Consider the following 17,446-nt stretch of genomic DNA (forward strand, 5'->3'; position numbering starts at 1 on the left):
TTAATGATCACACGCGTGGGAGATGGACACCGTACGCAGACAGCATCAGATCTCAAAATGGTGGAGCATTGATCAAACTCTTATAGCCTTTAGTGGCCCCCACCTTATCATACAAGCCTAAACATTCACATGCTTTCTCTCACACGGCGCCTAAGCTACGACCTTGGCTCCCTGTTTATCTGCTCCTACTGAGATGGGGCAGAAAACTCCAGTATGTTCTGTTCTCTTCTAATCAGACAAACAAGGCGATGACTTTCTGCGAACAGTATTTCTTATAACTCAGCAGTATAATGCATCATAAAACAATATCATTCATTCACAATAAATCAGCAGTCTAATGTAATGCAAATCAGTTTAACAAATGCAATAATTATCACCTTCTTCTAATTCAGGAGAATAATGCAAACTAAAACTACATAATAATTCACAATCTTTAATTAGGGGTCTACCATGGCATAAAATAATATTATAATCTCACAATATGTAGCCAACATAGATATATCAAAGCTTTTATTCAACATTACATATCTAAAATTATTATTGCATATAGCTAAAACAGGAGAATATATTTTAGAATAGGCCAAGTTTATGTTTAGACTGAAATCATATTTATAAGGACTCTATTTCTATTTAGAGGTGGTCCAACAGAGCACCATTTCTGTTTGTGGGCAGGGAATGGTTGAGTGAATCTACCTTGCCGAATCAAACACAAGGCTTCTTTCAGGCACAGTACCTCCAGAGCCATATGAGGGCACTCAGTGTTCCACCCCAACCACGGGATTTATTTACCTTCCAACGACAGGCAGCCAGAAAGAGGAGCCTGAGTGTGCTTAAAGAAAAGTAGGGGTGAAGAAAGTGTGTGCATGAGGGGTGGAGGGGCTGGGAGGAAGCATAAGGATTGTGTGACACAGAATTAAAACGCTAAAAAACTATGTGTCATAATCCTTAAGAAAAAGAAAACTCAACATAGGAACAGAAACAAAACCATGTGATTTCAATTGCGATATGAGTCAAGTAAACTCCCCTATCTGCTGAAAGAAGAACAATTCTCAAAGGAGATGTCTGAAAGAGGAGGAACATGGATAAGAGTTCGAAAAAGTTGATAAGGTGGGGGTGTGTTTCCTGTTGCATTAGCTCGCTCTCCACCCCTTCGTTCTCGAGCACAAGCTGACTCATTGAATCTGTGTGTGAATAAAAGCCACTGTGTGAAATGCTGGTACAGTAATGGCATGACAGTCTGAAGCAAGTGTCACGCTTGAAATTTCAAATGTTAGCAATTAAGTGTGGTAGTAATAAGGTGAACATTAAGGTTGTTATGAATTACAAATATCTAAAAAATAAAAATAAGTGCATCTTTACAAGCTACCAAAACAGAAACTCATTAATAATAATAATATCATTATCACAATTGCATGTTATATTGTAAGGTAGACCGTACAATAATCCATATAGAGAAAACCCCAATAATCATATGGCCCCCCTATGAGGAAGTAGTGGCAATAGTGGGAAGGGAAAACTCCCTTTTAACAGGAAGAAACCTCCGGCTGAACCGAGCTCAGGGCTCAACCTCGATGACCGGTTGAGGGGAGGGGAGGAAGACAAGACAAAAGACATGCTGTGGAAAGGAGTCAGGTCATTAAGATAAGATGGGGCCTGATTATTCAAGACCTTGTATGTGAGGAGCATTTTGAAATCAACTCTGGATTTAACAGCCAATGAAGGGAAGCCAATATAGGAGAGAAAGGCTCTCTTTCTAGTCCCTGTCAGGACTCTTGCTGCAGCATTTTGGATTAACTGAAGGCCTTTCAGGAAGGTTTTAGGACATCTTGATAATAATGAATTACAGTAGTCCACACTAGAAGTAATAAATGCATGAGCTAGTTTTTCAGCGTCATTCTTAGACAGGATATTTCTAATTTTAAAGGTGTTGCGCAAATGGAAGAACGCAGTCCTACATATTTGTTTAATATGTGCATTGAATGACATATCCTGATCAAAAATGACTCCAAGGTTCCTCACAGTGTTACTGGAGGCCAAGGTAATGCCATCTACAGTAAGTATCTGGTTAGATAACATATTTCCAAGATTTCTAGGGCCAATAACTTCAGTTTTATCTGAATTTAGAAGCAGGACGTTAGATGTCCTCCAGGTCTTTGTATCTTTAAGACATTCCTGCAGTTTAACTAATTTGTGTTTGTTATCTGGCTTCATGGATAGATAAATAACAGTGAATATGTATGCTATGCCTTCTAATGATACACCTATAATGCAAACAGAACTGGTCATAGCACAGTGCCTGTCGACGTCCATAAATAACCTTAGTGTGTGAAAAGGACTTGCCATTTATATGAACAAATTGGAGTCTAATAAATAGATATGGAACAAACCATTGCAGTTCAGTACCTGTAATACCTGCAGCATGCTCTAATTTTTCCTTATAGAATATTATAGTCAACAGTATCGATTACACAACAGAAAATGCTTATATTTTTACATTCAAAACATTATATTTATGATTTTATTTAATGCCATTAATGCATGTGGCCTGCTATCTCAACATTTCCCCACATGCAAATGCTGAAGAAATCCAAAGAATTTCTTTTCTGTGCTCACTTTGAGCAATGTGATTGAATGCATTGCAAATTACAGTTAAGAGAACCTAATTGTGTAATTTTACAAACAGAAGTTCAGATCCCAGATCATCAACAATAATAACCCAAATAATAATAAAAATAATAATAACCCAAAATACAGCCTTATAGTATGAGTTACTTGCTCCTCCTCAAATCTGTGTTAGTCTCCAGTTGTCGCACCAACAACCACGAGTAAACTTTCCAGGGTAGGTGGACAAAACCAAGCAAACAAATTGCTTTTGGAAACAATCCATTTATTTTCAGAACTTGCACTCAGTTATAGTCAATAACTTAAATCACTCAATTATTTATTATTTTGGTCATTTCACCGAGTGAGTGAGTGAGTGAGTGAGTGAGTGCAAACATGTGAATGAACATGATTCGAGTGGGTGATTCATGGTGAAATCTGCGAGATGAAAAATGGGTGGCTGAAAACCGTCTCACATCTTGTGAGGGAATGGTGCATGTTCAGTGATTCATCCTCTGAACATAATAGTGAATCTAAGACCTGAGTGATAGCCAGGGGCTTAAACCAGGCCCAACAAGTCGAGTGTGTCAGTTAAAAACACTTGAAACCAAAGTCAGGAAAACTTTCAAAATATTAGCAATTATAAACACATGGCAAAGTGAAAAGACAAGGTTGTATTTCAGCTCAGTGAGTGTAAATAAGTTGGTCTGAGTTCTGGTCAAAAACACTGGATACCTTGAGAAAACCTGACACATTGCCAGGTTCAACTCTTCAATGACCCATTGTGGAAACCTTTTCTCATTTGCAGGGAAGAAACAGCTGCTGCTCTGCTGTGGAAATAACATCAGGGAAATGATCTGGGAGAAAATCAGCTTGACCAACAGCTGTGCACTCTAAAGTGCTCTCTCTCAGTTGAGATGTGAGGCAGATAGACGGAATGCAGGCCTGAATGGGTTCCCTGTTTCTCCTTTACTTACACTAAGCCTTTAGAGGATCACAGGCAGCAGCAGTGTGTATTTTAATATGCAGCTGAACTACATCAACAATTCCACAGGAATTTGCATTTTGGCCATTTCATTCTCAAACTGCTTCCATTCCAAGCAAAATAAGCTGATCGGATAGTTGGATATCAAAGCAATGACTATAGTAAACATAGTGCCAGTGTTTGCTTACCAATTGCATTCTGTACAACTTACTGCTCTATCGTTCTGTCAAGTCAAGGTTTGTCAAGTTTTCCACTGTTTGGTTAATTCAGTAAAATGTATCTAAATAGAACGCAGACGTTATTTTACTTTGTTACATTGCTGATAACCAGAGGTTTGTGCTTAAGTCAGATTTAATTTACAAAAATGCCAACTTAATACCTGATTCCCCTGAGCACCAAATCATTTCTTGAAATTCAAATATTTATATGCCCCCTTAAATTAGCACTTCAATGGCAGACTGTGCATTTGAAAGAACTACATCTGAGCTGTAAAAAAGAACAATTTTAGTATTTCAGTATTCAAAGAACTAAAATGTGCAACTAACTAAATTAGCCAAAGTAAGGCTTAAGAACAGATTTCCTTTGGTGAATTGACTTAGACTCAAACTTTTTCTGATTTTCTTTGTTTTTTTTTTGCCACAACAAAAACTTTGAAGTTATGTTGGCAATAGCCTCTGTTCCTTATTAACCTTTTTGCAATCATCCATAAACAGGGAGAAACTGCACATCTGTATTCCTCCCCACCAAAAAAAAGGAACTGCATGTATTCCCACTCCGAATAGCTGCATTAGTTAAATGCATACTATGTTGCACTGTGACTACACCCACTGTTTGAGCTACAAAATTGGTTGTTCTGGCTTCAGTATGTCACACATATATATGAATTCATATGTTTTTAAAATGAAGGTAAGTGAAGCTCCGTGAAATTCTGAAACATATGCCTTTCACAGCTGCTTCAATGAAGCCACAGTGAAACTGAGCACAATATTGCCATTTATCTGAAGTCACAGTGCTTAACTTCATATTTTATCAAGACTGACAGTTAAGCCAGCACCACCTGGGTTTCACTTAAAGTCATAGGCTGTATACACTCATCAGCCACTTCATTAGGTATATCTTGCTATTACTTGAAACTAGGGCTGTTCGATATAACGATATATATCGGATGACGATATAAAAACGTCTATCGTTTCAATTTATGCTATCGTTTGTTTCGTGGTGTCACAAAATAAACTGTTTACGGCAATATTTTTTCATCGTTTTGATGGTCACTGTAGTGGCTATATTCATTTCTTAAAGTTCTCTCTTTTTCTTATATTTACTATAACCACACTACAGACGGACAAGCGCCTGTCGTTAGCAACAACGACGGTAACGCCATCGCGTGTCCGCTTGTTTATGTTCCACATAAACCTTTCACAATAGAGCTCAAGATCCTGTTAAGACTTTTCAAAACTGAATCACGTGAAAGAGCAGATTATTTACGGATGAGAAGTAAGAAAGAGCCGCCAGGTGCTAAAAAAAAAATAAACCTTAGACTCAAACGTTAGAACAGGCTTTTCCCCGCAGCACGTTGTGTAATAAATACTCACAAAGAAAACGGCGGCCGTTACAACTTATGTCTAAAAATGTATCGTTTCATGCATCAGTTAAAACACTCGACTCCAGGTACGCGACGCGCAGCTGGAAACACTTCACGCAAGTCCAGCTGCCCGAGAGTCACAGAATTTACAGAAAATGTTACATTTTTGTGATTTATATCGTTATTGGGACGATAGAATTCTTATATTGGGATATGAGATTTTGGTCATATCGCACAGCCCTACTTGAAACTGCTTTAGTTCAATGTGTTATAGATTCAACTGGATGCTGAAAGCATTCCTCAGAAATTATGATTCATATTGCACTGATAGCATCTCATAGTTGTTGCAGATTTCACATCTGTGATGTGACTCTCACATTCCACAGCATACCAAAAGCAGTGGATTGAAATCTGGTGGCTTTAGAAGCCATTTGAGGACAGTGACATGTTAAAGAAACCAGTTTTAAGATGATTTGAACTTTATTACATGGTCCTTCTGTGCTGGAAACAGCCATCAGAGGATGGACACATGGAAGATGGTTATCAATAATGCTTGTGATCAGCAACAATATTCAAGGAAGCCTGTGGTGTTTAAACAATACTCAGCTGGTACTAACAGGTCTAAAGCATGCTAAAACACTATCCCCCACACCATTAAACTGCCACCACCAGGCTGACCCATTGACATGAGGCAGAATGAATTTATGCTTTCAGGTTGTTTATGCCAAATTCTGACCCTACCACCCAAATGTCACAGCACAAATTTAGATTCATAAGATCAGATAACATCATTTTAAAATATTTTTTGCCCCATAGCCTGAGTTTCCTGTTTGTAGCCGACAGGATTGGCATCAGATGTGGTTTTCCACTGTTTTGACCCATCTGCTTAAAGATTCGATGGGTTTTCCACATGCTCTTCTGCATAGCTTGGCTTCAATGAGTGTTTGAGTTACTACTGCTTTCCTATCTGCCTGTCAGCCATTCCCCTCTGGCCTCTGGCATCAACAAGGAATTTTCTTCCAGAGAACTGCAGCTTACTGGATATTTTCTCTTTTTCAGATCATTTCCCCTCAATCCTAGAGATGGTTATTGGAAAAATCCCAGATCAGTTTCTGAAATACTTAGACCAGCATATCCGCACCAACAGCATGAAAGTCACTTAAATCACCGTTCTTCCCCATTCAGATGCTCAATTTGAACTTCAGCATACATAACTAAATGCATCAAGTTGCTGCCATGTGAATGGTCGATTAGATATTTGTGTTAACAAGCAGCTGAACAAGTGTGCCAAATGAATTGGCCAGTGAGTGAACCTACACAGGTCATATCAAAACACAACACATCTTTACAGGGTGGATTCTGCAGGTCTTAATATTTTTGGGTGATTTTATTACTTTGAGTTGTTGTGTGATTTAAAAGAAAACAAAAAAACCTTACATTTAATGACCAACATAAGAACAGATCAGCTCTCACGCAAGCAACAAAATTAAACAAAACCTACTTGGACGTTTAGAGAAGTGAGAAATACTTTAATACAGATGCAGTTAAGGCTGCTGGCTAGAAATAAAAAAAATAAAATAAAAAATAGTTGAGTAGATATTTCATATAGATATATGAGTGTTACTACTTCTCATATATCATCTTTAAATTGATAAATAAATCTTAATTTATCTTCTCTAATCTCAGAGTTTTCAAAAGAAGAACCTATTCTCTTACACGGCACACTGTTGAGAAAATATCAATGCTTGTCATCGAGACACAACATACTTTTCCTGAGTAAGATTTGTAAAACTCTATCACAGCACATCATGTCTACTCGAACATAACTCTAGCAAATGCCTAGACTAATGCTGATGTATAAAAACATGAAACCAGCCAAACTGGGTGTTATTAAGAAAAGGTCTTAGGATCCTCTAAGACAAAATTTCCCTTAGATAACATATGCACATAACTTTCACTTTAAGTTTGTAACATGAAATTCAACCATGAAGATTTAACAAAAATCCTACACAATAATCTGTCACATTTGGCCTTGATATCAATGCTTGTTTCATTTCTAAATGAAATAAAGAGAATGAAACAAAGTTTAATCTTCAGGCTACTCAGTGAACACAGTATGCAAATAAATGCTTCCCTTTATCAAGTAGTTTTTCATTATTTCAATGAGGCACATCATTGGCGAGCATCTTACTGTATGGCCTACATGTGAGGCACCTTTGTTTGTATTTTTATGGCACCTTTGTTTAACAGTTTTGATCTGAACAGTAATTGCTTCTGCTGGCTCACATGCACTGCATGCCATGCAGTATTGTGCAGTTTCACAGCTGTATGTTGACCTCCTGATTAATTAAATAATCTATCCTCAAGCAAACTAATGGACTTGTTGGTCAGTGTCGTTTCATCATTCACAAATCTGTACCCGAACAGCTTCATGGTGGGTCCACACACTCTCTGAACTACCTGAGCCAATGTAAAGGGAATTGTAAATCTCCATTTCTCTGCCTGCTCTGATGAGTTCTTCTGAGTGGAGTAAATCCCGCTGGCTTTCTGTGTGGTCTGGGTGTTCCTCAGTATCCACTCCCTGGCCAGGGAACTAAATGGTATCCCTGCAAACTTGTACATCTCCTCTGCCTTTTGCATAGGGTAGAGGGCGATATCCTCATAGCGGACCAGCATGTAGCGGTTCCTGAGCCAGTGAGGTTGGCTCAGTCCAACCTCTGCAGACATCCTAATGTGATCACAGTTTCCTTTGAGCCTCTTCACCTCCTCATCATCTTCGGGCACCTGGCCGTTCTGCGCCCAGGCCTTCCACGTGTGATATTTTGAAGAGAACGCCACCATGCGCGATGCTAAGATAGCTCTTGGATCTCGAACTAGCTGGATAACTTTGATATCCAAGCGAGGGTCCTCTACCAAAGGCTGCAGTGTGTCCAGCTGATGCACACGAACAGTCTTAATGGCATGGTGTTGTTTGGAAAGGCAGGATTCAGATGCAAGAGTTAGGTTCAGTGGCCCACAGCGACGACTCTTACAGTGATACCTAAAACAAGACCATAACGTTTTTAAATGATAAAAAGCATTTTACAAAACTGAATAGTGGGAATATTAATATTTCATGCATATACTAAATTAATATTTTTTCTCTGTTGTCATGCAGAAGAACATTGGGAATATTATTAATAAGGCACACAGACGATAGCTTAGTGTTAAAGTAGTGTCATGACCATCAGGCCTTCCTTTTGCAGCTGCATAAATAAAGATTACAGGCTTGATTAGCAGCACAGGGATTTGTAACTTATACAATACCTCTCAAAAACATCTCTGATTACAGGACTGCAGACCCGTTCTTCACAGAGTGATAAACTAGACTCTCTGCGGAAAAGAGATGGGGTGACATGGTCCTGAGGTGGGGGAGAGATGAACTTCTCAAGAGGTGAGAAATCACACAGGAAAAGCCCCTGGAGTACATCTCGGTAAATTCCCGACAACACTGTCCCATTGTTTGCCTCTGCAGCCGGGGTCAGCATGCGCTCGACATGCCACAGTGGCTCAAACAGATAGAACATGTTCTCCCCGTGCTGGTTAAAAAATTCCCCCACAAATGAGGAACCTGTCCGTGTGGTGGCCAAGAGTAATACGTGCTTACGGCCACCGGCGTAGCTGTATGTCCCCAAATCATCTAGTTCTTCCTCCTCTTCTTCCTCTGAGAAATTTGAGTTATCCCTCTTTGTACCAGAGAGTCGCGACAGCAACATTTTGAGTGCCATCAGGGAGCCCTTTTGTGTTATGTTGCTGAAATCCTGCTGCTGCGGAATCTGCCTCTGGATCAATCTGTCAGAGACCCTGACAAGATAAATAGACTTCATTATAAAATATCCATTGGCAAACCATAAGGTGTTACATTTTATTCTTTTTTTTATATATTTTATTTAGCTGATAGTTGCATTTATGTCTGAGTTATAACTAAAACAACCAGCAAGGGTGAAAGCACTTTTGAGGCACAGAGGATTTTTATAAGGTAAAAAGATATATATCTGTATATAGCCTACAGGAAGGCAGAACCCCGATCAGTTATCAGTGACACTGACACATGAGGCCACCTTCCAAAGCATGGTACAACTACAACCCAGTCCTTTCAAAATAAAAGTACATAACAAATTAAAACAAAAGAAATTATAAATTTCCTTCACAAAAACATGACTAAAACACACAACAGTACAATAACACAAAATATTTACAACTGCTAATCCAAGCAAACCTACCTAAAGATCTACCCTTTGGCCCCCAACTTGATTCATAGATGACCGATTCAGAGAAGACCATCTCTGAATCGAGGAGGCGGCCAAAGGATAGATCTTTCACCATCTTACAATGCTGTGATTGCAGCCATTCCCCAACTATCTGTGAATGGTACTCATGGCCATTGATCAATGGCCGCTGATCAATGGGGTTGTTGATCAATGGTCATGACAGTTTGCATATTAATGATCAATGAACTAACCTCACAGCCCACTGTTCGTCAGTGGTGCTGGTTTCAGTCATTGTGCAAATGTATTGTTTATAAGGTTGGGGAAACCTGCAGTCCGCTGAGACTAAAGAAGTCACTTGGATGAGTGCCAAAACGTTTCTCCCACTGAAAACAACATGTCCAGATGAACAGACTCAACCTTTTGGAATTTACTTACCTGGATGATTGAGCATGCATCACGACATTCAATCTGAGTTAATTATGTTCAGCAGTGTCTTGTCCTCAAGTCTGCCTCCTCTGGCCTACCAGCGCTTACAGTGTATATTTTTATATTTCTGTCTATTTGTCCTTCTTTTGTGTGTGTGCCTTCACAGTGAAGTGGCTAATACATTTTCTTGGCAAGCCTCAGATCACTGGTTTGATTCCAGCTGAAAGTGTCCCTGCATCTACTCTGGCGTGATCCCTGTTTGAATTCAGTTTTCTTCCCTTTGACCTAAAAAATGTTTCATTTTTTTTATTTTGACAACCTTGAGTCCTGCTTTTGGCTCCTTACTCTCTACACATCTTGACACTGTACCATTTTATCTTTTTTAGATAGATAAGATAGATAAGAAACCCTATCTTTTCATAATTATCTTAACACAGTTTTCTCAAAAAAACCTTCAGCATGGAAACAAAAGCTTAATATGATAAAGGCTTGAAACTCTCCCTGTGAGACAACTCACACCTGAGAATTATATCCTCCCCGGCTTTATGCTGCTTTAGGGTTAAGATTATTGTTCTTATGATTGTTAAATCAAGAAGGTGCATTCATCTGAAGCACAGAAACATCTTGGCAAGCACATCTGGGCAGGGCAACACCACATCTGAAGTCTTTACATCAAGGCAAGCTAAGCTAAGGTAGACTGCTGGGTCTTAATATGTATTTTTATTGGTAAGAAAGGAAACACACCTCCCAAAAAGTACAAGATCCCTTTAGCTTTCCTCAGATTTGCACAAATATAATATAAAATTTAGCAGATTATTACACACTCTTCTCCATACTCTTACCTAGAGAGGATGTTGCTTTCCTTTTCAATGATGACCAGGGCCACAATACAGATAAAGACGATTGCATACTTGGTCTTCATTCTTAAGTCTTCCCTTTGCAATGTGAGCTCTACAGTGCTGTTCTTTGGGTCATAGCTTGTCATGCAGAGGCTTCATTCTAAAGAAAGAAAAAAAAAAGACAAATAAAAATAGGATCTTAGTTCTTGTGCTATTTGTCACAGAGCTTCCTTAGTGCTTAAAGACAAACCGAAACATAACCAGTCTATTTTTAATCTCTAACCAATATGTGGTTGCATTTGTGCTGCTCTGACATTTCAACTATATTGAGGTGCTTGTGCAACAGCAACAGCTTTTACAAATTTGTTTGTCTTATTTCTTAGAGCAACAGAAAATGACACTATTGGTTTTCACCAGGATTGGAGAATGGCATAAGTTAAAAGACAAATGTTGGAACAGGCAACAGAGACCTACAGCCGAGGCCTGGGTTCAAATCTGTCTCACTCTGCATGTGTCAAATAAAGGCTAAAAAAAAAGGGGGGGGGGGACAAAAACAGGAGGTACAGGGGCTAAAACAGTCTGACTGCAAAGTAGTCCTTTAACACTTAATTCAGCATTAAGCCAAATACAAGACATCGTGGGAAACTGAGTAGAGCTTTACACATATTATAACTGTCTCTGTTGATGAATTGGGTCATCTTATCATCATCTTATCACCAGCATGTCATTCTTAGAAACCAAAAGCTTTCCCATGCTGTGGAGTAACCTTTAAGACACAAGCCTCAGCAGGTTTTCAGTTCAGTAATCTTCAATTCTAACTCTCAATTTTTTTTTAAAATTTATCAGCATAGACAGCTGGGTAAGTCGGAGCATGATATTTTCCAATTCTATTCAGTGTCATTAGCTAAAGTAGTAATCCTTCCATGCTTTGGGAATATTGAGCTGTGCTGGCATGGATAACAAGGAAAACCAGTTAGGAAGACATACCACACTGGTGTCATAGTGCTCCTCTGAAAACAAGTTAACCATATTGACAATGAATTTTAATTGAAATCATTCAGCACAACAAATTTCTTAACTCTGAATAATGCCGTTTCCGTGTTGCTGAGAAAGAAATGTAGACACGCACGCACATGCCATTTGGTCCTGTCAGGAGAGTGAATAATTTCTACAAAGCATATAATTAAAGGAAAAAATACAATTTTCAAGTAGTTTGTGAAATGATTGTGTGCTCCGTGAGTAAATATCCCCCAATTATCTTAGTTTAATACGGCAAAGCCGTCAAACTGTCAGGCTGAAGCGCTTGAGATGAGCACTTTTACATATTCAAGAGTCACTGGAGCGTTTGGCAAATCTGACTATCTGCTCAGGCAGAAACACACATCACTCTGTTTATCATCTCACTACAAATTACATTAATGGCTGCCTTCAAAGCCTCCGAGCAGCATCTCATGGAGATGTTAAAAGCCAAAAAGTCTCACTGAAAGATTTGCTGTTCCTGCAGGAGTGCAAGTGTAAACAATAAGGTGCTATAGGCAAATACTGAGAGCCATTATAGTTTGCACAGGTGTTATTATTTCTATGTAACTGACTGACTTTAATTTCACTGTTTACCACTGTTTCACACTTGCACCCCTCTATGTGTGGTGTGCTCAACACTATGGCACTGGCAGTCGTTCATGGGGGAGGGGGATTTTAATTCAGTGTAATTTGTACCATCTACTGATCCAGAATAAATACAGACTACTGCATACTTCTGCACAGTATTAATACAGTATATAATGAGCAGGAATCAAAGCATTATTCCTTCATATATTCGATTTATTTAAATAAGAAATTGATATGTGTAATGGAAAGTGGGCTAAACGGAAATGCAGCTTATTGCAGCATATTTCTGCTGTTATCACAGAAAACAAACCGCGCATTTGAGGTTGAAATAGGTTAGCAAACTCAATTCAACATCCTTTTTAGCAAAAGGAAGAGGATGTTTACAAGCCCGTGCGATTCGACGGCTCTGCATATGCGCTGTTTAACCATTTCGCGATTTGCAGCCACTAAAATGAGAAGCGGGGATGTTCAGATGGTGTGTCTTACAAACCTTTGTTTGGCCTCTTGGTGAGTTCAAGTGAAATGTCCCTGATTTGTGAGAAATACCGTCCTTTCGTAGCATCCTGCTGCTTTGTCTCGGAGATGGACGCACGGCTTCATTGTACTATCCCCGGTTTCGGGCTGCTCTCCTCCACCAGATGTAGCACAGAGGCTTCGTACAGAAACATTGATATACGAAGTCTAAAAAGAGTGACCAGTGCGAAAGCATATGTATATATATCCTTTTTTAAATTAAATCTGACTGATTTAAAAAAGTAAAGCAAAAAGAGAGGAAACGATAAACCGCATAAAAGTAATTAAGCACGGTGTTGCCTAAATATAGTTAAAGCGTAGTATTTCCTCTTACAAAACTTTTTCTCCAACTTTTCTCTCGTGCTGGACACCACGACACGAAGAGCGAGCTGGCCACGCTTCACAGCACCCCTAACTCTCGCCCGGACAGCCTGTGTTGGTTGGCAAGGTCACGTGATTCCAACGAACCTTTCCTATTAACATAACCTCCTGTCAGAGGTAAAGCCTCGTGGCGCTGCGCGAATCATTCATGCTAAAGTGGGCTATAGTAAAACTTATTGTGTACTGAAATAGCTCCTAAAAAATTTAATGTATAAATAAATGTACTTTGTTGATGTTTGTCTTTAAGTTGCAGTCAATGTGGTCATGACATGACTAAGCTGCTCACCACACCGGATCATCTGCCACCATTTCACCCTATCTTATCCTCCTCTGTGACACCAGTCTCCTTCATGTCCTCCTTCAGTATGCATGAATCTTCTCTGTGGTCTTCCTCATTTCCTCCTGCCTGGCAGCTCCATTTTTAACATCCTTTGTCCAACGTATCCTTTATCCCTTCTCTGTACATGTCCAAACCATCACAGCATCCCTTCTCTTTGTCTTCATACCACTCAACCTGAACTGTCCCTGTGATATATTCATTTCTAATCTTGTCCTTGTCCCAGTCACTCCCAATGAATGAGCTGAGCCTATTCTTCTGCTGTAGACCACAAGAAAATAATTCAAACAAAGAAAAACGAGAAAGCACTCTTTGCTTTCGATTGTTGCAGTGTAAAATAATTCATTTCTTACAGGTGAGACTTTGCAGATGTACTCCTGTGTATATCCTGCTGCACTGGTTTGATTACTGTATAGCTATATTTGGTAGGGGTAGGTTAAGCAGCTCGTTTTATTAGCATCCTATCTTGCTACTTTGAAGAGCAGTGCTGACCTTTACACTGCAAGAAACAACAGAGCACAGCAAAAAAGGCTTTTTGCAGATGCTGTAGCTTTCATAAGCTATTTATTTCCTGTTATTCAAGCATGTCACAAAAGCAGGTGTGTGTATTTAGTTAGTATTGCCTCAATTTCACAGAGCCGGTCGATTTTCAAAGAACTTGCATGGAATCATAATGCAGTACTGTGTACAATGTACTTTCACATTGTCTGTGGGGTGCTGGTAAACATTGCTATTCTTATTATTGTTACGTGTATGCTGGCAAAAAGGTCCAGAACACATCTACAGATGTGGTTGTATAAGTATATAACAGCTGGATACTCACTACTACAGTTGACCCGCTGTTTGAGATAGATGCTTGTGTTTTGTTTTGTTTTTGTTTTGTCTTGTCTCTAAACTGTATCCAAGCAAACGCACGCCAAATAAACAGACCTGTTTATTTTTACATGTAGTGTTTACCATCTGATTTGTACCACTTGGGGGCAGCAAAGTAAAAGCAGAGTATGGAGCAGTGCATCAGAGAGCAAATGCTTAGTTTGAACTCCTCCGTAGGCTCCTGTCAGGGCTTAAAGTGTTTAATTCATTGTGATTTTTTTTGTCAGATTGCATTGTTATCCTCATTAAACATTTTGGGTTTAAAAGGATCTCAAGCATACCAAAGAATCATATATTTTCATTCCCTGAAAACAACAAACTAGGTAAGCACACCATACCCATATTTTGTGCATTTTTCTGCATATATTAACATTACTTTAGGTTTTAGTTTAATACTGTTGTGAATACTACTTTTTTTTTTTTACTGATGCTGTTTTCCTAGATATTTTTTCACTGCTAAACCCTCATTTTAATTTAAAAATTCTTTTATTTATTTATTTTTAATGTAGTCAGGACTCATCCATAATATGGAAATAAAATGTTAATAGATTATATATAAACTGCTTATTGTGCAGATGCTAATGATCATTTTAGTCCACAGTTACTCCAGCAGAAAAAAATGTGCCGTGTATTCATTCTGCAGTTTATGAAAATGAAAGGCTGCTAACCTACAGTATACTGTAGATGGAGAGATTAAAGGCATGACCCAGTTTTAGAGTGGACCAGGACTGAAAGCAAACCTTTGGCCTTGGCAAACCACACTAGAGATTATCAATAATAATCCAAAGGGCCAAAGCTGAAGTGGGGAGCTTGAGAACAGGTGCTCTTGTAGTGATACAAGTACTGTTCAGTTTATTCAAAGTTTCCCTTTCTATTTTTGGTAAATCTCCTTTTCCGCCCAGGTAAATACATGACTTTCCTTTCATTTATTTTTTTTAAGCAGGGGGGAAAGGGCAGCTTGTTTTAACTGGAATTTTATCAATTTATGTTAAACATATCAAGCTCTCCAGATACCGTATAAACCCACAAGTTTGTTTTCAGGGAATAAAAATATATGATTTGAGTGTATCTTTGGTATGCTTGAGATTCTTTCAAACCCAACAAGATTAATCCAAAATATTCTTCGTCTTAGTGATAAACATATCTACATGTTCACTAGTCCTTTTTCCAGACTCTCACGTTTCAGAGACATGTACAGAAACAGAGCCAAACTAGTTCTACATGTAGCTCTCTCTGTCAACATCGCATCTTGATAAATGGCCAAAAACGTGTTCTAAATATGAGCTATGTACTCTAATCCTGTACAACAAGCTGAAATGTTCATGGCAGAAACATTCAGTCATATGATCATCATTACATGGAATCTGAAATAAAATGTATTTAAATGCTTCAGCTATCATTTTAATTTTGTAAAATAGTCGGCTATAGTTTTAGTTTGCTTACTTTCTTTTGTGTAAATAAATAATCAGTGTTTTCATTTGGCATTTTATAATTTAGGGTTTATTTTTTGTCACTAGACAGTAGCTGCAATATGTGAAAAGAAAAATCCAGTGTAACTGTAACACTTTATGGAGAAATAATGAAACTTGAAGAACTTCCCCTTTTTAATACTTGGTTTGAACGATTCTTCATGCAGGTGTTTTTCACATATTCAGAAGCTATAAGTGATTGAATCCATGTTTGACCTTTATTTTGGAAAGAACTCTCTTGCTGTGTTTGCTTCCCTGATTGTTTTGTGATACAACATGTTCGTCTTCTGCTGCTCTTTATTCCTTAAATGTATCTTTTTTATGGTTTCATCTTGATGCTAAATCTTTTATGTTAACACAAACCCATTCAAAAATGTGGTATGACAAATGTGACCCATCTGGAAGCTTATCATTGTCATTTGTTGGCAGCTAGTACAAATGGTTCAGGTTACACTGAGGCAGGTTTAGTCTTAGTGATTAGGCATGGCCCTAAAATTCCTTTGGGCATCCTTATGGTCTGTCACCAACAATCAGAAGCTTATCACATATGTCACAATAATTGAAATCACAATACTAGAAACTATAAAACAGTGAACTTTTAGCCATACTTTTTACACTCATCATTGGGAAGATATAAAAACCTTCATAGCATTCATATGACTATTATTAAATATAAGCACACATATAAAGTACTTGTTTTTGAACCTACATAATGTTACGTGCCATAACTCAGTTGGGCTTTTTTACAACCACAATGTAAGTGCTAACTGTGCTTCATATTTACATCTGATGTAGTTTATATTACCAGAGTTAGGCTCCATGCATCACATGTGTACAGATTAGAGAACAGTGGTTTAATGCATGCCATCCGTCAGTATTACAAAAATTAAAGCTGGAGGCATGACCCTAAGTACCAACACAGAAGTAACTTGACATGTGACCATTTTCAGTAAGTATATTGTGTAAGAGTTTCAAAAGGCATGAAAATGATTGATCTCTTTGAATGCTGGATATTTACATGCCCAGTCTGAAAGCTTTCATCATATATGCTGAGAATTTAACTGCTGTCAGAGGTCAGTGATATTAAACTGTACTGATGCTCCTGATGTTCTGCATCTGTGTGTTGTGTTTTTCTGAGTGAAAACATTCGTGAATTACGCACACACTTAGAACATGTTATCCACTATAAGTTCTAGGACAAAAGCTCAGATTATATATAGTAGATTTAATATCAGCACGAGACTGGATGCTGAAATGCTTTATTCACGTGTGTAAATCCTCTTTCATGCAAAGTGTTTTAATGGTATGCATAGAAATTAAACAATGCATTTGTATACTTGACCTATTTTTCCAAGTGGGGAAGAAACATATAACATCTGCCAATGAAAAACAAATGGGATTTTTTTTCCTTCTTGTTTTTTGGTCTGCAATTTGAGCTTATAAAGTAGATAGTAGATAGCTATGCAATAGAAATGTGGATATAAAAGGCTATCTATAAACACACATCAGGCATAACACTGACTATCTCTTCGCTTGTTAGGGATACTGTTCCATCCCATATTAAGGAGCAACAGAACATTTT

At 38.3% G+C, this 17,446-nt stretch overlaps 1 protein-coding gene across 3 annotated transcripts; it reads right to left on the reverse strand.

The window, feature by feature from the left end:
• Positions 1-2,888: 2,888 nt before the first annotated feature.
• On the reverse strand, positions 2,889-13,243 carry chst3a (carbohydrate (chondroitin 6) sulfotransferase 3a). Of its 3 annotated transcripts, XM_085296755.1 has the most exons (5): positions 13,139-13,232; positions 12,782-12,943; positions 10,687-10,843; positions 8,475-9,011; positions 2,889-8,208 (listed from the first exon to the last, which is right to left on the reverse strand). In XM_085296755.1, the coding sequence occupies exons 3-5, from the start codon at positions 10,827-10,829 to the stop codon at positions 7,512-7,514; spliced, it is 1,377 nt and encodes a 458-aa protein (XP_085152881.1). In that variant the 5' UTR covers positions 10,830-10,843; positions 12,782-12,943; positions 13,139-13,232; the 3' UTR covers positions 2,889-7,511. The 3 variants fall into 3 exon arrangements, with proteins under 3 accessions (XP_085152881.1, XP_085152882.1, XP_085152880.1); XM_085296756.1 differs by lacking the exon at positions 12,782-12,943 and having other exon boundaries at positions 13,139-13,243; XM_085296754.1 differs by having other exon boundaries at positions 12,782-13,220.
• Positions 13,244-17,446: the final 4,203 nt, after the last annotated feature.

Source organism: Mchenga conophoros, linkage group LG13 (assembly GCF_057382185.1).
Source record: "Mchenga conophoros isolate Kocher_MC1m ecotype Shallow Benthic linkage group LG13, M_conophoros_male_GT1.1, whole genome shotgun sequence".
NCBI classification, from domain to species: domain Eukaryota; kingdom Metazoa; phylum Chordata; class Actinopteri; order Cichliformes; family Cichlidae; genus Mchenga; species Mchenga conophoros.

What these genes read in the sequence shown, in the direction of transcription:
- chst3a (XM_085296756.1), bottom strand. Translation starts at nt 10,829, where the DNA reads ATGACAAGCTATGACCCAAAGAACAGCACTGTAGAGCTCACATTGCAA. An exon ending in GAAAGCAACATCCTCTCTAG is followed by an intron (nt 9,012 to 10,686) that starts GTAAGAGTATGG and finishes TTATCTTGTCAG; the next exon opens with GGTCTCTGACAGATTGATCC. An exon ending in ATCAGAGATGTTTTTGAGAG is followed by an intron (nt 8,209 to 8,474) that starts GTATTGTATAAG and finishes GTCTTGTTTTAG; the next exon opens with GTATCACTGTAAGAGTCGTC.